Below are 21,651 nucleotides of genomic sequence, written 5' to 3'. Positions count from 1 at the left end.
AGGTCCAGGGCCCTTTGTTACACAGTCTGTCTCTCTCCAGCCAGCCCTAGAGCCACCCTTGACTGCTTTGGAGCAGAAATTTGAAGCCTTCAATATGTTAAAATGCAAAAGTGGACACTTACTCCCAGAAGACCCTGTGGAATCTCACAGGCCCAGCTGATGGGGATCACAGTTTGTCAGTCAATGTCATCCTGATGTGTGTGGATGTCCTCAGGCTGTCAGCTAGCTTATCAGGGCAGAAGCCCAGGAACGCATGTGGTAGAAGGTGCAGCCAGAGCCCCAGGGGAGTTCTGTACCCTAGCTCTCGGCAGGTGCCTGTGGGTCTGGGACAGTTTTAGGGCTGGGGAATCCCCCTGATTCCTAAGGGTCTTTTTCTTCACAGTAATGCCTCACAGGGCCTGGCCCTGATGCCTAGGCCCAGAGACCCCTCTTGGCCCAGGACTCAGACTTTCCATATACTCAGAAGTCTCTGCAGAGGCAGAGTGAAGAAAATGAAACTAAATTCACAGGTTTATTCCCAAATATCATTTTTTCTTAAGAATATAGTAAGAAACATGACAAAGGACATTTCTTTCTATCATCCACTGCTTTAAAGGCCTATATTAGTTTTCTATTGTTGCCTAACAAGTTACCACAAATTTAGTGGCTTAAAACAATACCCATCAATTATTTCATAATTTTGTAAAGTCAGAATTCTGGGTGGACTCAACGAGATTCTCTACTCAGGGTCTCACAGGCATAGTGACAGCAGGTCTCCTCTCTGGAGGAGCGAGAGGAGACTCCCTCTTCAAACAAATTTAGGTTAGTGGAGAATCCAGTTCCTTGCAGCTGAAGGTCCAAGGTCCCCACCCCCTCACTGGCTGTCGGCCTGAGGCTGCCTGCATTCTTATTTCTCATGCCCCTCGTTCTTCAAACCAGCAATCTTGCACCAAGTCCTTCTCAGGCTTCAAATCTGTCTGATTTCCACCTCTGCCACCAGCTGGAGAGAAAAGGCTTTGCTTAAAAGGCTGTTATTTGATTGGGCCCACCTGGATTCTCCTTTTTGCTATCAAGGGAGTAACACTGTGGGGCAAAGTCACAGTGGCCATCTTAAAATTCTGCTTACCACAATACCTATTTTCTTTTTATTTTGAAACTTATAGCACAACAGGGGAAGATTGCAATATATTATATATGCTCATGTTTTCCTCAAACACAGTATCTGAAAGAATCTGCTCCAGTGATTTGACAATCGTTTACTTTTTTCTTTCTGCTTGCCTATACTTTTTAAAACTTCCACAAGGAGAAAGTGTCAATTTTGTAAAAAGAAAAAAGTTATCTTCAAAAGCAAAGAGATCTGACTGTATGAGATATTAAAAGATACTAAATTAACACCAATTTACGTGGTGTGGTCCAGGTGCAAAATAGTTATGTAGATCAAAGGAACAGATATTGTAGCCCAGAGACACAAGCTGATATAAATAATGAAACATATCTCCAAGAAGGCAGAACAATGCAATGAACAGGGAAATAACTGATACATTTCTGATGGTGGAATAAAAATTTCGAGGTGAAATTAATTCATTAAGACCCTGAATTTCCATCTTAGAGGAAATGGAATTCAAGTTGAATATAAAAGTTAAAAATAACACAATAGACACATTAGGAAATAAAACTAAATTCACAAATACAATTTTTCTAAAAATCTGGTTAGAAAGATGACAAAAGGGCTTTTATTTTTAATCATTCACCTGTGTAAATTCTATGATCTTCAAACAAAGAGATGGGCTATTGATAAATGTGTTTGAAGATTTCCTTCCTGGTTGAGTTCTCTCAAGTATGTAAATAATAAACCATAAAGAAGGTGCTTCCATATTAAGTTCTCAGAGTTTCCCAGCCCATGGATTCTCCGATACTGAAACAGTTTTGCCTGTGGAGTAAAGGTCGTCTACATTCCTGACATCACAGTGTTTCTCCTCTGCAGCATACTTTACTAAGCGAATCAGTGCCATGAGCTCTAAGGGCCTTTCCACAGCACACCTGGCTACGGCTCTTCTCTTTTCTCTCTTGCTGTTAGGCTGCCACTGCGCCATTGGGGGACAGCCTCTATGCCCTGTTGCAGGCAAAGAAACTGGGCTGCAGTTGGATGCCCTACTTGTTCTATGCTTATGCATGACCTACTGTGTGCAATGTCTAAGCTTGATGCTTTGGGGTTAGAGGACTTGTTGACTCCACGTAAGAAGCACATAGTACAGTGCATGCAAGAAGCACATCGGTCTGTATGAAATGTGTTTTGAATAGGGGCTTGATATGGTTTGGCTGTGTCCCCACCCAAATCTCATCTTGAATTGTAGTTACCATAATCCCCACATGTCACGGGAGGAAGCCAGTGAGGTAATTGAATCGTGGGGTTGGGTTTTTCCTGTTCTATTCTCGTGATAGTTAATAGGTGTCACTTGATCTGTTGCTTTTATAAAGGGCAATTCTACTGCACACGCTCTCTTTGTCTGCTGCCATGTAAGACTTGTCTTTGTACCTCCTTTACCTTCTGCCATGATTATGAGGCCTCCCCAGCCATGGGGAACTGTGAGTCCATTAAACCTCTTTTTCTTCATAAATTACCCAGTCTTGGATATTTCTTCACAGCAGTATGAAAATGGAGTAATACAGGGCCCGAGGGGGAGTGGTCATCAAAATCGTGTGTATTGTACATACCTGTGCATTTTTCTGAGGAGAGGGTCCACGGCTTTTATCAGGAGTCCCTGGCCTAAGGAAGATTAGGAATCCTGTTCTAGTCTAAAAGTGAGTAGGATCTGATTGTAGGTGATTCCTCTCAAAGCAGGGCTGGGATTTGAGGCTACATCTTCGCTGTTCAAAGACCACGTTCTTCCTTAGTTCTCAGGCATCACTGACCAACTGAGGACCCAGGAATGCTTATTCCTATATCCCTTCTTTTCTCCTCCCTCCACTGTAGGAGGGACCAAGCCTTCTTCACTCCAAAGCTGGCTGAAAACAACCCCTATAGCAGGGCTTTTTCTCTCACCTTCTGATTCTGGAAGCCCAACTGAGAGCTGTCATCAGAGAAAGGTCCCTGCGTGCACATGGCTTCCTTGAACTTGAATTATTCATAAGCTGTTGCCAAGAAGCCGCAGGGACTCACCCGCCCCACTGACAGGAGAAGAAAGTAGTTTTCCATCTGTTCACTCAAAAACTCATTTCCGCCCAAATGAGGATATTTAATCATAAGTCTTTCCCCTCTGTCTCTGCTACTCCCAAATCTCAGACTTTCTTCTAATTGAATTAGGATCCTGGGAACGGGGAAAAACCTCCAAGCATGAAACTTCCTCCCCAGAAGGGTTAGAGGGTGGAGTCACCTGCTAAAGATGAAGCAGCCCTTCTGCAGTGTGACTCAGCAGCCATTTACCTGTTCTCTGGGCCCAGATGTTCTCTCTGAGTTGGGGCCTGCTGACCCAGGGGTGACCTTTCTCAGTTAGGGAGTCTTAGCCAGAGAGGACTGAGGCACACATAGCTGGGCAGGAGGCTTCCCTCGGGATGGTGATGCTCACAAGCCACCCTGCTTTCCTGAGAAGACCCGAGGAGAGCTCTGGTTGCAGGCTTCCTCCAGCCCACATGCGTGAGAGACCCCAGAAGGATACCTCAAGGGTCTGGAGAAGCCTCCTCTTCCTTTTTGAGGCAACAGGGGCCTGAGCTCACCTTGTTGACTGAAGGAGCCATTTGTTCTCTGGAAACACACCTTGTTGACTGAAAGAATCATTTGTTCTCTGGAAACCAGGCTCTGAGATAACACTTTTTGAATACGTACTGTGTGCCAGGCCCTATGCTAGGCACTGGGCAGAGTCCCTACATACCTTTGAGCAGCTCACCTCCTAGCAGGGAAGGCCTAACAAGAAGTGGGGAATTAACTCAAATAAGTCCTTAGGGCTATGGCGGCACATGCACGGGGGTTTAGAAGAAAGAACTGCTGATCTGACATGAAGGGTAAGACTGAACGAGTAGACTTCTGGGTTTTCATATGCCTGTGGGGTTCTCAATCCCTAAAAAATGGCATCCATTCAAACACTCACAGCAGAAAATGTATCCTTCTCTCCTGCTCCCTTTCCTCCCAGCCCAGAGTCAGTTCTCTCATCTCCCCTGAGAATGCTTTTGCCATGGCTCCTGATGACATGTACATGGCTAAACCCATCAGACACATCAATAATTCATCTGAGTTGATGCTTGTCCTTAAAAGGCTATCCTTCCTCAGCTTCTAGGATTCCATACACATATTATCAGACCCCTTTGCAGGTTTTTCTTCCTCTTCCAGATCTCCAAATGCTGGAGCTACCCAAGGCTCTGTCTCAGGCTCTCTTCTCTCTCTACACTCTCTCCCTGGGAGATCACATCCAGTCACTCTTTTTAAATAGCACCTATATGTACTAACTCCCCAATACTCCATCTCAGCTTAGACCTCTTCCTTGACTCTAGGTTTGAATATCTAACAGCTTTTTTTAACATCTCACTTGGATTTTTAATTGGCTTTCCAAACTTAAACTATCCAAAGTAGACTCTTTGTTTGTTTGTTTGTTTTTTTTACCAGTAGCTTCTTCCCTGCTCTGCATTTTAGAAAAAAAAATGGCATAACCCTTTAGCTGGCTGTTTAAGGCAAAAACCTTGTTACTGTTCCTGAATCCTCCCTTTCTCTCATGTTCCTCCTCCAACCCATATTCAAGTCCTATCTGTTCTACCTCCAAAATATGTCTCAAGTTCCTCTGTGTCCTTCTATCTCTAGTGCCACCACCATGGTCCTCCATCATGTCTTGCCTGGATGACTGTAACGGCCTCCTAATTGGCTTCCCAGCTGCTACTCCTACCCTCCACTTCAACCCACTTTCCACACAAAAACCAAAACAACCATTTAAAAACATATTTAAAAATTAAGAAGACAATTCTATGTATAATAGCATCAAAAAGTATAAAACACTTAAGAATCAATCTAGCAAAGGATATGAAAGACTTGTACAATGAACACTGCAAAAAAATTGTTGAGATAAATTAGAGAAGATACAAATAAATGGAAAGACATCCCATGTTCATGAATTGAAAGACTTACTATTATTAAAATGTCAATAGTACTCAAAGTGATCCACAGATTCAATATAATCCATATCAAAATCCTAATGATATATTTGGCAGACAGAAAAAAATCTACCCTAAAATTCATACAAAATCTCAAGGAATTTCCAAAAGCCACAACAATTCTGAAAAAGAAGAACAAAGTTGAAGGACTCATACTTACTAATTTTAAAACTTACACCAAGGCTACAATAATCAAAACAGTGTGGTACTGGCATAAAGACTGACATACAGACCAATGGCATAGAGTAGAGAGCCCAGAAATAAACCCTTGCCTGTATGGTCAAATAATTTTCAACAAGGGTGCTGAGATCATTCAATGGAGAAAGGACAATCTTTTCCCAGCACTGGGTAGCCATGTGGAAAATGGGGTAGCCACATGGAAAACAAGAATGAAGTTGGGCCCTTTCCTTATTTCATATACAAAAATGAACTAAAAATGAATAAAAGGCCTACATGTAAGAACTAAAATTCTTAGAAGAAAACAGGAGAAAAGCTTCATGACATTAAATTTGGCAATGATTTCTTGGACATGACACCAAAAGCACAGGCAATAAAAGAATAAATAAATATAGTGAACTTCGTCTAAATTAAAGATGTTTATGCATCAAAGGACACTAACAACAGAGTAAAGAGGCAACCCACAGAATGGGAGAAAGTATTTGAAAGTCATATGTCTGATAAGGAATCAATATCAGAGTACATAAAGAACTCCTAAAGTGTAATAACTAAAAAAGAAAAAAAAAAAACATTTAAAAAATGGGCAAAGGAATCAAATAGACGTTTCTCCAAAGAAGAAATATAAATGACCAATAAGTACATGAAAAGAGGCTCAACATCACTAATAATTAAAAAACAAAACAAAATCAAAACTACAATGAAATATCACTTCACATTCAATAGAATGGTTATTACCAAAAACCAGAAAATAACAAGTATTGGAGAGGATGTGGCGCAACTGGAAGCCTTGTGCACTGTTGGGGGGAATGTAAAATAGTGCAGCCACTATGGAAAACATTATAGCAATTCCCCCCCTCCCAAATTAAAAATAGAATTACCATATGATTTATCAATTCCACTTCTGGGTATAACCAAACTAATTTAAAACAGGGACTCTGACAGACATCTGTACACCCGCATTCATTGCACCATTATTCACAAGAGCCAGAAGGTAGAAGCAAGCCTAATGTACATCAAAAGATGAGTGGATAAACAAAGCGAGTGGTATATATATGCAATGGAATATTATTCAGCCTCAAAAAGGGAGGAAATTCTGACACACACTACAGCATGGATAAGCCTTGAAGATATTATGCTAAGTGAAATAAGCAAGTCTCAAAGAACGAATACTGATTCCGCTTACATGAAATACCTAGAGAACTCCAATTCATAGAGACAGAAAATAGAACAGAGATTATCAAGGGCAGAAGGGAAGGGAGAATGGGGAGTTAGTGTTTAACGGAACAGATCAGTTTTGCAAGATGAAGAGATTGGTTGCACAACAATGGGAAATGTACTGAATACCACTGAATTGTATACTTAAAATAGTTGAAGTGGTAAATTCTATGCCATGTATATTTTACTAAATATAAAATATATATCTGATCATTGCACACCCCTCTCTATCTCCCTCCCCCAACTAAAACCCTCCAGTGGCTTCTCATTGTCTTAAGGATAATGTCTAAAATTCTTAATACTAATTATGATAGTACTTAGCCTACGAGGCCCAGCACAGTCTGGCTCCCAAACTTCTCACCAGAGGAATTGTCTCTCTTCTCTCTAGCCACACAAAACTCTCTCACATTGTCTCAGAGCCTTTATGACACTGTTCTTCAGACTGAATTCTCTTCCTCACCCTCTTCATTCTTCAGGTCTCAGTGACCTCCATCGCCTCCCCAAATGATGGTGAGCTCCAGCACTGCAGGGACTGTTAGGGCCTGCATGGGTGACAGGTTGCAGCAGCTCTGGGGAGCCTCCCCTAACAGGCCTGAGGCCAGAGCCCTGGCTGCTGCCTTCTACCTCCAGGTCCTGGAGTCCTCTCCCCAACCACAAGTGGGTGTGCTGTGCATGTTTTCTCTGCCTAAGGCTGTGTCTTCGCTTTCCCATGCAGGGGTGTGTGTGCATGCATGTGTGTGTGTGTGTGTTTGTGTGTGTGTGTGTGAATGAATGTGCGTGTGTGTAGAGGTTGTCCCAGACTCCTCTCTTCTCCACCCACCACTTATTCTCTGGACTGGCTCTCTGGCTTTCTGGAATGGATGAGTTTCTTTCCCTGCCAGATAGGGATGGCCCATGGTGGCCTCATTTGACTTCTCTGGACAGGGCTTCAGGCCCATCCCTCATTCCATGGCTTTCTCTCCTGGCTTTGAAAAGAGTTCTGAGCATAATATTCCAGGCAGCTCTTCTAAGAGCATAACACTGAATTATGCTTTCAAGCACAGAGGTATTTTCCTCTCTTTTTTTCCAGACATGAGTTCTGGGGCACTCATGGCTATTGCTAATTCTTCTTAATGCCCTGGCACCATAGAAACAAGTTATGTTCTAGGCTGTGCAAGCAGAGACCTGGCCTGCAGGGGCTTCTCAGGAGGGTAGGGGGTTTTGAGCCCTTCTGACCACCTGGCATTCATGTCTGCTTGTCCATGGCTGCCTTGGCTACCTCTCCTGGCCTCTGGTATAGTTGGGCAGAAGGGAGAAGCGTGGTTAAGAATGGCTGGATTTGTGTTTCAGCCTCTTCCTATTCTGTGACCTGGCAAACTACTTTAGCTCTCTAAGCTTCTATTTCTGCAGCAGTAAAATAAGAATTTTAATAGTACTTACCTGTGTCATAGTATCAATGTAAGTAATAGAAAAAATAATGCGCATAGGTGCATAGCCCAATACAGCAGGCCTCTCTGGCCCCATGGCTGAGCTGGCCTCTCAGTTGGCCAATGTGGCCAGGTTTAGGCCACCCCTGTCCCCTGTGTGGGAAAGGCATACCCCATCCTGGGAGGCCTCAGGGCCCAATGCTGAGGGTCTTTGCAGTCCTCTCTACATCCCAGAAGGCTTTGTACTCCCAGAGTGACAGCAAAGACAGAAGTGGACTAAGAAGAGCCCATTCCCCTTCTTCCTCTCCTTCCTTTCCTTGGTTGGGGCTCAGTGGTCAAGGCTCAGGCAAGGCCTAGGCGACCTCCTTCTAGCTTGGGCTACCCTCTGGCCTTCTGTTGGGGTGAGGCACACCTCCCTCCCCAAAATCACCCACCCCTGGAAACACACAGTGCTGGCCCCTCAGCTCTAAGGGTCCATCCTCCAGATGGCAGCCCTAGTGAATGCTTAGCCCGAGTCTTCATGAGAAAAGAAGGGGTGTGGGTGGTTAGGAACCAAAAAAGGGAATTTGACCTTCTTTGGTGGGAGGGGAAGGCTGCGCCTGGTCCTCAACCACAAGGAGGATTGCTCTCCAGGGAGAGTTTGGAGAATAGAGTGGAGCCCACATTACTAGGTGGTGGGGCAAAGTCACGGCAGGGAGAGCAGGGACAAATGAAGGGGAGAAGTGGAAACACACATCTTAGTGTTTGGCATTTATAATGGATCCTGTAGTGATTTTTACTTTAAATTTAAGGGTCTTTAAAACTTATGCTGATCACTTCTTTGGTTTCCGAGGTCATCTTGGTAAAGTGCAGTGTGTGTATTTTGGGTGCTCAAAGTGAAGCATAGCATAGGATACCCAGCATGAGCAAGGCCCTCACTAGCCGCCCAAGCCCGCATGGCTGCCGGGGAGGTGGGAACAGCAGGACAGAGCTATGGGAGAGTGACAGGGACCGAATGCACACCCAAGGTTAAGCCTTACCTCTCAGGACACCTTCTCCCTTGGTTTCCTAGCCTGATGCCTTCCCCTTCAGGTAAGTTCCTTCCATTCCTTTCATCTCTTCCCACTTCTGGGAGCTCCTAGGCATTCCTGCTTCCAAATCCTTCATTATCTGTCACAGAACCACAGTGCTATCCTCAGAGTCACTAAGAACACACAGGCTGTAGTGCCATTATCTGGTTGACAATTCTCTTCCCCTCCATCAGTAGAGAAGCCTCATGAGAATGACATGTCTATTCCTCAGGGTCTAACATGGGGATGCACATAGGTAGCCCTCAACAAATATTTGTGGAACCAATGGATGAATGATTTTAATGGATTGATGTCATATCTGTCTTTCCTCAGACTGGAAGCTATTTAAGAGAGGGCCTCTGTCTGCCACTACCATTGCTGTATTCCCAGCAGCAGTGGACTGACCAGCAGTAGTGCTGGGGATATATCTTTGGGTCATTGGTTCTATGAAGTGAAACGAGCTCCGCCTGCTGGAGTGAATCAGCCTTGCCAGAGGGTGGTGTGGGTGGGAAGGAGGTCTGTCCCATTCTCCAGGAAAGTGGGCCAGCCCACCTGTGGGAAAGACACAAATAAAGGCTCTCAGGTGCATTGATCCTGAGCAGTCCCAGACAGCAGGATAAAAATAAGGCCACCTAATGCTGTACCAAGCATTTTATATAGATCATCTCATTTCATCCTCACGACGGACCCATGAAGTAGATGTGACAGTCATCTGCCTATTACAGAAGAGGAGACCCTGGGAGGTCACATGACTGGCCCCAGGCCACACAGGTAGAGGGCAACAGCACCACAGCCACATGATACCACCTCCCAGAGTGCTGAGGATATTCTGGATGCCAGAGATTACAGGAGCCGGGGAAGGAATCTGAACGTGGGTTGGCACAGAGGGGATGGGCCTGGAAAACCTGGACTTGTTCTGTTGTCAGTGGTGGTCCCTGAGAGTCAGGAGGTGTGGGTTCCAGTACCAGCTCAGCTATTTTACATGCTGCCGGTGGTTCTCCCTTCACCGGGCCTTGGTTTCCTCATCTATATAATGGGATTGTGCTGGCAACCACTTCACAGGTTGGTGCTGAGGACTCAAAAGTCCAGCACACAGGCAGGGGATCACCATGCTGGAGGGAAGGGACTTCCAAGTAATAAGAGGAATAAAGTGCGGGGTGAAGGCAACACTGAAAACTTGAAACCCCAAGACCAGAAGAGGGTGAAATGAAAACCTGTTTGGCAAAGACAGGCTCAAACCCCCATGAGTTGTCTGGGTGTCTGAGGGCTGGCTGCTGGAATCTCCCCAAAACCATCCCTCAGGGCTCCTTTCTGAGCTTTTCCAGAGCGGAACTGAGGTGTGGAGGAGCATGACGGCCTCAGGCCAGCACACTGTACCATGCACATGGGACGTACGTTTCTTTGGTTTTATTATTACAAACACACCATGGCTCGTCACAATAGGGAAATCTGAGCTCTACATGCTCTACATACCATTTCTTTTCTACCTGGACAGGGCCCCATAAAAGCCTCCAAGCCATGTGTAGATGCGAGACACATTTGACAGAACAGTTCAACTCATAGCTTATAATGATGCCATTTCTCCAGCTGTGCAAGGGCTTTACAAAAATTGTGCCAGGACTTCCCATGAGGCTGGATTGCTTGATTCATGTTTTATGAGCCCCACAATACTGAAGCTCCTTTTCCAGGGACTTGGCATAGGCAGTCAATTCCACATTTGGGATAGGTCCTCCCTGGAAGCGAATGTCAGGCAGTGACATCCAAGTTTCTGCATGCAGTGGGTTAACAGCCATGTTTAGGGGGAACACGATTTAAAAAGTACATCTCTCTCCCTCCTCCCCCACCTGTACAAGGCTCACATCTCATTATGGTGTGGCCCATGTACATTGAAGTGTGATACTTGGTTTTCAAAACATTCAAACAGTCTCTGTGGAAATCTGAGAGAAATTGGCGGGGAGCTGCCGTGGTGCATCCCTCCTGTAGTCCTTCATGCTAATGCTTCATCCTCTCTAATAACTTCTGATAGACAGGGGCTGAAAAAGAGAAGTTTGTAACGTCAAATAGGTGCAGATCTCCCCATGTCTGTCTAGGACACTGTCAGAATCTCAAGGACCAAGGCCAAGCAGCCTCCTTCTGCCATGCTCTCCTGCACACAGCAGGTGCTTTGTGGTTTGTGAAACTTCACTCTTTACTCAAGGCCCGATGTTCTGGTTTTCTGTACCTATCAACTTGGAACTAGATCCTCACCATGGGCTCCTGCCAAGCCCTTTGCAATATTCTCAGACTTCCTAAGCTGAAAACTCACATTAACCCTAAAAGGTTGTTACTCTTATTATCTCCATCTTACAGAGAAGGAAATGGGGTGCTCTGGGACTGACCCCAATTCACCCTGCTGTTCTGACTCCAAAGGCCAGGCTTGTTTTACTGCACCATGGTGTTCTTATCTATATACAGCAGATGGCAGGCTTGGGCTTGCTTGGGGGTAAGGCCTAAACAGGTCTGCAATGACTTCAAACCCAGACCAGACTTACCTAGTCGCACAGACCTCTGGGAAGCCTGAAAGAAAACACAAGGTGTCAGGTTTTCTAGTGAAAGTTATACCTGCAACTGCTTATGACAATGGCTTTGCCCATTGCCACCCCTACTCAGAAAAAATGCTGGGGCGAGGAAGAGGAAGGGGAAGGTGGAACTTATAGGCACCAGGGAGTTCCTCAGGTGGCCTTGGCAGACATAAGTTGTGCAAGCCCCTATCAAGTGTGGCTTCAGGTGGACATTCCTAGGAGACTCCCAAGCCAGGCTCTCCCACTGAGACTACAGCCTAGAGTTGAGGGAGCTGGGGCTGCACAGAGGTGGCCTCAGGAGGAGGAGATCAGGGCCAAGAATCCTTCTCGAGGGCACTAAGGAGACCCCTGTGTACAAAAGTAAAGTGACACAGTAAGCTCCAGGCCTCTGGGCTCAGGACAGCTCCCTGCAGCCTCTCCTCTTGAAGTGCAATCTTTCTGTAAGGAACCTCACATTCCCAAGAGGCTCCACCTGACCCGAAGCAGCAAAAGAGCCAAGCAGGGCACTGAGCACCAGGCAAGCTGGGGAGCAGGAAAGGAAGCTCAGAAAGAGCCAGAGAGGGTTTGAGAGGGAGGTGGGGCTGGGGCAAGGAAGGGATGGCTCCACACACATAGCGAGCCCAGTATCCCTGTATCCAGAATCCACACAGTGCCCAGGAGAGCCCTAGCCTCACCCAGGATGGGCAATGCCATGGACAGCAGAAGAGTGACCCAGAGGCCCCGGCTCAGGGCAGGCCTGGCCACTGTAAGATGAACTTGGGATGGGCTGCCCTCTTGGGCAGATGGCTTCCAGAGCTATGTCTGTTCTCTCCAGCAGTGACTACCCCATGATCTGAGGCTCAGAGGCCTCTGTGTGAAAGCCTGCGCTTTGGCCCATGAAAGCCTGGGAGTTGCCTGGGTTCTTTACTCTGAATTTGACACACGCTGGGGCTGAGGATGCCCCAGTGGGAGTGGGGAGAAGTTTTAAGAGAGCCCTGGGAAGCAGCCAAGGAAGACAGGGGCTGGAGAGGCTCCTCTATGGCCCAAACAGAGGACCTGAGGCTGCTCAGGCTAGGTGCAAACCTAGCAGGCATCTTACCCTGGAAAACGCTGATGCTTGTTTGAAGATTTCAAGCGCAGAGTCTGCAAGTTCATCCCCTCTTTCCTGAGGTCTGTTGGCTGAAGAGGAGAGAGAAAGCAGGTTTGACCAGAGTGAAATCATTAGCATGTCATTCATAACAACCGTGACTGAGGGGCACCGGTGGGCTTTCTGGCTCACATTTCCAAAGACATATTTTCTCTATAATGTTTCATAACTCATGGTAGAACTTGGCCCATGGGGAGAGAGCACCAAGAAAGGTGAATGCACACATGAGGAGAGGAAGGACTGAGGTTCAACTGCACTGGAGGCAAGGAACATACACTGAGGTGAGATGCTGTAAGAGGAGTGCTGGGAATCGCGCGGACAGCATCCACACGAATACAGAAAACTGGGCTGTGTCCGAGGGGAGCTAATATAGCTGGGCAACTCCGCAAAGAGCAATGTGTCCTCACATTCCTTAGTGTGGTGTATTCAAAACCAACAGCTCCCAATTCACTCTGCAATCAGTCACATAGGCACAGTTTAACTATCACAATTACATGTTATTCTGATCATTGTTTAGAACAGTTTTTCTTCTCTCCACCAACTGCCACATGGAGAAAAGGACTGGCTGCAGAGTCAGTGGGGATGCGACACTTACCTGGAGGCTGCAGAACATTGGTGATGACATGGACCACGCCATTTGTGGCCATGATGTCAGGCTCGGCAACAGGCTCCTTGTTGACACTCACCACATTGTTTTTCTAAAAGAAAAACAGAGAGTAGTGGTTGAAAGTAGAGCATTTATTTATACATTTATACATTTATTTTATTCACTCAGCAAGTGTTTACTGAACACTTTTCTTTTTTTTTGTTGTTTTTGGTTTTTTTTTTTTTGAGATGGAGTTTTACTCTTGTTGCCCAGGCTGGAGTGCAGTGGCGTGATCTCGACTCACTGCAACCTCTGCCTCCTGGGTTCAAGTGATTCTCCTGCCTCAGCCTCCCGAGTAGCTGTGATTACAGGCATGCACCACCACGCCCGGCTAATTTTGTATTTTTAGTAGAGATGGGGTTTCACCACGTTGGCCAGGCTGGTCTTGAACTCCTGACCTCAGATGATCCGCCCACTTCAGCCTCCCAAAGTGCTGAGATTACAGGCATGAGCCACTGCACCCGGCCTACTGAACACTTTTCATATGCCAGGTCCTGTGTAAGACTGGGGATACTCTGGTGAATGAAACAGTCCCTGCCCTTGACAGACCCTCAGTGTGGTGGATTAATTCAAATCTCCTGTGTGGATTTAGCACATTGCAATTTACATAATGCTTTTTTGTGTGATCCACTCAGTCCTCACAGCAGTGTATGATAAGGAGAGTAGATATTATTGTCCCATTCCACAGAAGATGAGACTGAGACTGAAGACAGGTGAAGTGCCTCTTTTAAGCTAAGTAGGTGGAACAGCTGGAAATGGAAGACAGGCTTCCTGCTCTGGGCAAAAGGCTGTTTCCATTTTGCCTGGGTGCCTGACTTAAGATTTTCTCATAGGAGGCCCACCCAGGGCAAATCTATCTCAGGCCTTCCTGAAGGGTCCATGTGACAAATTCAAGGGGGTAGGAGGCACAGAAGCCTTTGACAGACAGGACCCCAGCATCTGAAACCAGGTGCGAGGAGATTCTTGAATGACCTGCTAAAGTCAAACAAGTCATCCCCGTGCCTACCTCCCTACATGCACATCTTCCTATGCTCCTGGTGAGAAACTGGTGAGCAACGGATGGCTGAAGACCAGGAGAGAGGAGCAGAGAGTAGAAGCCAGCCACACACTGAAGAGTGGTCCCTCCACAGAGGGGTCAGTGGCCTCTGCAGGTGCAGCCAGGGAGATTTCTGGAGCTCGGCTGGCTATCTGCTTTAGGAACACTCTTAGTGCAGTTACAAAGTTATATCATCAATGTGCAGAGCAAGGGAAGGCTCACAGAGCAAGTGTCAGAACTCAAAAAGCCTCTTGGGATGGTCTGGTTCATGGTACAACTCAGTGAACCCCTGGGTTTCAGGGGTGGGATGGTATGAGTAGAGACTGATCTCTTCAGTCACGTAACTAGTTGCCTACCACCTCCTTAAGAGAAGGAATATCTAATAGCCTCTTTCAGATGCCAAATCAGATGCTCTATTCCCTTGTAAATCTGGAAGTTCTTACTCATGTCTAACTATGATCTCACTTGATTTCCCTGAAGACCCTCTTCTCTTTTCTCTTTTTCTTTGGACGAATTACACTCAGAGATTCGGGCTGCATCTTGAAGGTTGTGTGTGTATAATGCCATCCTGGGGGTGAGATATGTCCTGGAGCCCTGGTGGCAGGGCACAGCCAGCCTTTGATTTGCAGGACACTTACCAAGCTGACTTCCAGCTTGTCACCTTGGAGAGACTTTAGCCGCACCAGGGCCCCAATGCCTCCACTAACCAGGATTTCATCACCAATGTGGTATTTCAGGATGTTGGCAAGTTCCTTGGCATCTCCTGCAGGTTGCGGGAAAAGGAGATAGAGTTAATCCCAAGAATGGTAATTAGCCTGGTCAAGGAGGGCCCAGAGTAGAAGACGTAAGTGGTCACCCCTGAAATGAAGAACTCCCTGCCCAGAGAATAAGCACTTATTAAGCTCCCACTGTATACTCAACGTTGTGACCCACAATCTGTCTAATGGTCAGAGGACACAAAGCACATGTTCATGACCACAAATCTGCCCCGGCAGTCAGTTGGCTTCTGGGTTAAATATGCTCTCTGGGATGCTGGGCTCCCTGGCTGCTGAGAAGGAGTTAATCCATACTCCTCTGTCAGTATGACTCATGTTTCCATGAGATAAATATTTGCTTGGAAAGCCAGGGACCTTTCCAGCACCGGCATCTGGGACGTTTCATCATCAGCATGGCTCCTGACGGTTATAACACAGTAGTGCAATATTTACACATTCTGCCCTCAAATGCACATTCTGTTTGAGACGGCTATTTCCTGAAGGGAGAACTTAAAAGAGCAGACAGCTGTACTGTGGAGGAGCCATGGAGCCGATGAGGTCAGGGCTGAGGGGGATATTCCCTCCGCAGCATCTCTCCTTGTCACGTCTCAGCATTCCTTTCAGCCCACATCAGTGTCTCCAGCAACTGGGGCAGGCATCTGATTGCCCATAAAGGTGCAGAGGCATTTCCCAAATTAAGTGTGGGAGGTCATTCCGAAAGTTTCCAGCTGCCCTCTCATCTTGGATACTCCCATTACCAGCCAAATGGCTAAATTTCCCCAGGGCTTATGAACAGCTATTTCCAGCATCTTGAAACCGAGAAGGGAGGAAGTTTTAACATATTTTGGAGAGTTCACTTGGTTATTGACAAATCCACATTCGTGCCAGAGGATGAAGCCACTGGGTACCAACTGATTTTCAAACATTCACAACCTGGAGCTGACGAGGTTCCCCTTCCACAAAATATTGCCTGGAAGTACATAGCCACACCAGCCCCTGGGGTACATGGGATGTCCTTTCAATATCTCTAACACCTGGACCAACCTCTAACACTCTCTGTCCCCTAGGGGTGCCTCAGGCCTGGGGGAGGGTGTGTTTGGGAAGCTTTTCCCATCCCCCTTCCTCAACTCCCACATAATTGAAAACAAAAAGAAAGCCAAGCTGGCTCAGGCCACCTGGGGAATATTCCATTCTTGCTGGACAGAGAGAGGATGAAAAGTTTATGTTCAGAATGAACTTCTCCCCTCTCCTTAGGAACATACGTCAGCATCACAGACACAGGCATTCATTTAGCAATAAAGAAAATTAAACAGGACACAAATTCAACTTAGAGCTGCCTGCAACCTGAACTTTCTATTCTGCTCTAGAGCAGGAAGGGAGGTGTAGACAATGTGGGCCTCAAGGTTTGTCAAGGTCCTTCCTCTTCCTCCTCCTTTTCCTTGGTCTCATCTTTCTGTGAGAGTGGAAGCATCTCTCACAGGCATGCATCTGAGCTAATCACTGCAACTCCCATTCCTGCTCCCCCCACCCCCATCGTCATGGCTATTATTGACCAGGCTGTCTGCCTGACCCTGTGTGTGGCATCCTATTTAATCCTCACAACACAGGCTGCAAGATACCCTTACCTTCCTCATTTTTCTTAGCCACTCGTAACCACTAGATCTCCTGCCAAACATCCTCAACTAGATCTCTCAGAGCCATGACTAACTTCTTGGGAAAGCTTTTGTCTGGAGGGATAGTCAATGCAGGTAACTGGCTTTATTATCATTGTGCTCATAGGTCTCCAGTGGGAAACATGCCTCAGTGACTGGGCTGGTCGCAGCCACCCTCAATTCCTTTCTACTCTTCTCTGCCTGGTTTCCTGCCCAGGAGGCTGAGCTCTATGAACTGCATCAGTGGGCTCCCTCCTGCTCTCGCATCAGCCAACGAGAGACCCAGATAGCAACTGTCTGAGAGGGAGGCTGGGGCACTGAGTGGTCCCCCTTGCATGGTTCTGACAGTGGCTGGCTGCACATGGCTCTGGCTGCTGTTCTGTGCCCTTGTTCAAGGCTCATGACCTCCCTGGTTCCTGCTCTCATCCTCCCATTCCCCCAGGCCTAGGGGTAGTAAAGGCTTCCCAGGGTTGCTAGTCCCTGGTTGGCCTCATCCTTTGCTAGTTCCTTTAGTCCCGCCCACTCTTCCACAAATAGTCTTGTCATTAAATCTCTTCAAGTCAATCCTTGATGTGCCAACTGTTTGCTGCTGGGGCCCTGAGGGATCATTACTTTAGAAAAATGGAGATGTGTACTTAAGTTGGTCTTTACCCAAGAGTCTGCTCCGTTCTCTTGGTGGCAGGGCTCGGAAGGCTTCATTTGTGGGAGCGAAGACTGTGTAGACTCCTTCCCGGTTGAGGGTCTCCGTCAGTCCTGCAGACTGGATGGCAGCTACCAGCATGCTGTAGATACACACACAGAAAATGTCACCTGTCAACAGGTATTTTCCTTAAATACCTCACCATGGCCGAGAGGTATTTTCCTTAAATACCTCACCGCTGAGGATAGTAGAGTCCAGGCCACTGGAATGCACACACCTTGGTTTTCATGCCCTCCCTATGCACAAAGAGGGAGTGATTCCAGGCTCCATCTCCTCTCCATCCAGCAAAAATGCTAAGCTCTTTTAAATGGCCAGAGGTCAGAGGCCACAGGAAAAAGGAGGGAAAAGAAAGGGCAGAGGTATGGATGACCCAGAGACTAGCTGAGCCTCCAGGGATATGATTCTGGGAGGGCAGAGAGGTGTGGTCTCCAGGCCCTTGTGCAGGTGGCTGAAGTCAGTGACAGGGAAACATTCAATGTGACAGCACCCCGAGGTGAATGAGCAAGTCAGAAATGGAGATAGCAGGGCAAGAAAACAAACTCAACAAGGGTGCTTCAGTTGCAATAAACAGATACTGCACAGAGAGTGAGAGGCTCATCATGCACTGTAAACTATGTGCTCTTGGCTCACTTGGAGCTTTATAATGAGAGAGTGATGTTTTCCTTGCACTTCAGTCATAAAAATGTAGTCCCCCCTCCCTGCTTCCCAAGCATGTGAGGATTACACTCTTAGAAGTAACCCTTCTTCCCAATGTAAGCTTTCAAGGCGACCCTTGCCTTTTCCCCATCCCAAGTCTGGAAGGTCACAGCAGTGCACCGCTAGTGTTAATTGAATCCCCAAGGTAGAAGAAAGCTTGACAAATAGCTGGGGCCCCACATCCACTCCAGCATGACCACTGGGCAGAAGCCCCACCCGGGGATGGAACCAATTACCTAAAGCGATTGTCTCCCTTCAGGACATCCATGACAGTCCCCATTGGGGGGGTCAGCACCCGGTCCATCGTGAACAGGGTCCCGTACCTCCCCCTCTTGTCGTGGGCCGCGATGCAGCTGTTCTCAATGCACAGGCTCTGCACAGAAGAGGGACAGAGAAAGAAAGGACAGGTTATCCTCCCACGAGGGGCCTCCTGATTTGTTCAGAGCATGTAGCAGGGTCATCATCCATGAAGATGAAGGAGTATACATTGGGATGGGTTATTAAGGCTGGGATAAAATGATGTATTTTCTCCAGGAAATAAAACAATAAATGGTCTTCCTTAAGGAAAGAATGGCTAGAGAGGCCCCAATAAAGTCACACAGAGGCCCCATAATGAGAATATCAGTTACACATGAGGTCCATTGACAATGTTGAAATAAATACATTGAACCCATTTATTTATTTCTTTGTTTAACAGATGGTAACCATCTTTAGCCAAATGGTGCTGGTTGGTCCCAGGCAAGAGCTATGTTGAGTTGTACTTCCTATTTGATTTCCAGGGTAACTGTTGGGTTTGAAAACAAAGAAGATACAGCAGAAGAGAGAAGGCACCTTTTGGACCAAGGAGGGCTGTATTTTAGTTTAGGGGGCTTCTCTTCTCATAAGCGCAGAAAGAGTCCGAACTCCATCCCTCCTCCCAGGTGTTAATTCCTGGATTCAAGAAGGACTTATTCCTTCACAATACAGGTTGGATAATTGTGTGGTTTATTCTCGAAGGCCTCCAGAAAAAGAGATTCCAATCCTTCTGCAGGATCTCATTTTGTTATCACTACTTTTCCAGAAATTATTTCCTTCCTTGTCAGCAACCAGTTCTCATGCAAACTCCTGCTTATTGAGGACATTTTTTTTTTACACTAATACAAGTCCCACAGTAAGGAGCTTCCCAGGAGCATGATTTAGGACCCAGAACTTACATTACGATAAACAAAAACTCTCAGTTTTTTGCCGCCCAGAGTTTCCAGGGTCTGTCCATGGTATAGATACTTAGAGGCCAGCTGGTCTTTAATTATGTGGTTCCGAAGCAAATTCCTTGTGTGGGCATCAATTGGAGGGGTTCCATCTACAAGAAAGGGTGATGGTTAGCTCCAGAGAGATGTGCTCCTGCAATGAAGAGAGTGATGAGAGATAAATACAGTAAAAAAGCCCATCCCTCCTTGAGTTTGGAAACAGGGATTGAGAAACCAAGTGAAGCTGCCAATATTCCTTAACATCTGGTATCTTCTATGGAGAAATAAAGAAGATCCAGATAATCAAGGGTGTTTGGAGTTTTGCCCTAAGAGGGAAGGGCAGGCACGCACACAACTTGGCCCCCTTCTCTGCCCTCCTGGGGCTGCAGCTCAGCTGTACCCTCACTCTGACCTCTTGACTATACATTGGCAAGTGACCCTGCAAATAGAAAGGCAAGGGAATGCTCTGCTCTCCCAGATGTCAAGTCTTGAGTTCTGAGGAACGGCTCCCCAAAGGCATTCTCTGCACTGCCTAATAAAACAACAGAGCCTCTGAAGTTTCTGCTGAAGTCACATCTGCTTTTGGTTGAGCTGAGTGGAAGTTCTAATGTCCCATGGGATGCTATAAATTGGAGAGTGTTGTGGAGGTGACAGGGTTGGGGAATCTGCCTCCAGGGACAATCTAACAGGGATGCCTTCCCCATGTTACCTCTGAATACAGAATTCAGGGGAGCCAGGAGGGTCAACCGCTCACTTCCAGAGAGATGATTGCCGAGGCCGGCTCGTCTGAAAAGGTCAATGGCTGTGGACACATCAGACTCTGCAGCCAATTCAAATAGCGTCTTGGCTACAAGGAAGGAGAAAGTGGGTTCAAAAGTTAAAAGCGCTGTTTTCATTTATCATTCATCCACCCCAGGGCATGACATACATCAGCAGGAATGTCATCTCGTGAGTCAACAACCCCTCTAAACACTGCTGGGGCCCAGTGGGCTTGTGTCATCAGGGGAACAGTTGCCTAGAAAATCTAACCAGTCAGGAGGAGAGGGAGGAGAGGTGAGCTCAGTTAGGCAGAGATCAGCTTCTGTCCCAGGCCCTGTGGGCTGCTTGGTCAGGGCACATTCTAACAATGGGAAGAAAGACAGTCTGTGTGATGGCTTCTGTGGTGTAGATAAGGCCAGCAACCACACCCATAGAAGCATTTTGTTTTTTCCTATGAGATTCCTTCACTCATGGACAGAGCTCACTGGAAGACTAGAATGGGGCTAGAATTCCTAATGAAACACAAGCCAAAGTCCATTCAGTCATTCTAACTGGGCCAGTGACCATGGGACAGTTTGGGCACTGTTGAGAAAGCACATGCTCTGAGGTCAGCAAATGGCCCTCTTTGCCCATCTACAGCAGGCAGATCTTCTGAAAGGCCTCTGTGATTGAGTCTGTCCCCAGATCCCTTCAATAGCTCCCCACTGCTTCTCCACTGCACTTGCATGCCTGAAGCTCAAGACGAATCAGTCTGGTCACAACCCACACATTTGCAGTGGCCGAGAAGCTGTGAGCTGGGTCCAGGCAGGGAAGTCCCCCAAAGATCTCTGAATTTCCCCACCCCCGCCACAAGAGATGGCAGAAGGGATGTTGGGCCAGGCAGGGCCAAGGCCCCTGGAGGCCTGGCCTACCTGAGTCTGGGATGAGTAGCTCATCAATGTAGTGGATCACCCCGTTGGTGGCTAGGATGTCTTTATTGGAGATGATCGCCTTCCCGTTGATAGTGAGCATGTCCCCGCTGCAGCCCACCTCCAGTGTCGTGCCCTCCAGGGTCTCCACAGACAGCCCCGCAACGATGGCTTCGGCACACATAGCTGACTTCAAGATGTGGTTGTTCAGCAGGTCTGGGGGCCAAACAGACTCAGGTCAAGTCAGTGTCCACTCCAGGATGACCTCAGGGACCACTTGCAGCCTGCCCATGCTGTGAGGATCCTGTTCTCTCAGATGAGGCTGGGGCACCACAGGGCCCAGATCCTCCTCGCCTCCTGCCTGCTGCCCTAGAAAACCAGCTGGGGCCCTGTGGCCACTTTCCAGCTGTGGGACCCTGGGAGAGTCATTTAGCCTCTTTGAACCTCAACTTCCTTATCAGTCAAGTGGACATAAGAATTGCATTCATCTCCTAGGGCTGCTGTGGGGATGACATGAAATTCTGAACCTAAAGCACTTGGCACAGTGCCTGACAACAGAGTAAATGCTCAACAAATGTTAGTGATTAGCTTATTTGTGGCTGAACTTCAGGGATACAAGTAAAA

General features: G+C 47.0%; 1 protein-coding gene across 1 annotated transcript in view; it reads right to left on the bottom strand.

The window, feature by feature from the left end:
- Positions 1 to 10,354: 10,354 nt before the first annotated feature.
- TGFBI (transforming growth factor beta induced) overlaps positions 10,355 to 21,651 on the bottom strand; it is a 34,899-nt gene continuing 23,602 nt past the window's right edge. The window contains exons 8-17 of the mRNA XM_054489201.2: positions 21,031 to 21,243; positions 20,070 to 20,207; positions 19,328 to 19,473; positions 18,371 to 18,507; positions 17,390 to 17,520; positions 14,970 to 15,094; positions 13,245 to 13,347; positions 12,602 to 12,681; positions 11,494 to 11,518; positions 10,355 to 10,995 (exon numbers count right to left, since the gene is read on the bottom strand). Coding sequence (XP_054345176.1) covers positions 10,955 to 10,995; positions 11,494 to 11,518; positions 12,602 to 12,681; positions 13,245 to 13,347; positions 14,970 to 15,094; positions 17,390 to 17,520; positions 18,371 to 18,507; positions 19,328 to 19,473; positions 20,070 to 20,207; positions 21,031 to 21,243 — 1,139 coding nt within the window. The 3' untranslated portion in view covers positions 10,355 to 10,954. The remainder of the gene's footprint in view (positions 10,996 to 11,493; positions 11,519 to 12,601; positions 12,682 to 13,244; positions 13,348 to 14,969; positions 15,095 to 17,389; positions 17,521 to 18,370; positions 18,508 to 19,327; positions 19,474 to 20,069; positions 20,208 to 21,030; positions 21,244 to 21,651) is intronic.

Source organism: Pongo pygmaeus, chromosome 4 (assembly GCF_028885625.2).
Source record: "Pongo pygmaeus isolate AG05252 chromosome 4, NHGRI_mPonPyg2-v2.0_pri, whole genome shotgun sequence".
Lineage (NCBI taxonomy): Eukaryota > Metazoa > Chordata > Mammalia > Primates > Hominidae > Pongo > Pongo pygmaeus.
The sequence above is the reverse complement of the archived record's forward strand: the minus strand, read 5'-3'. Positions and strand labels throughout refer to the sequence as shown.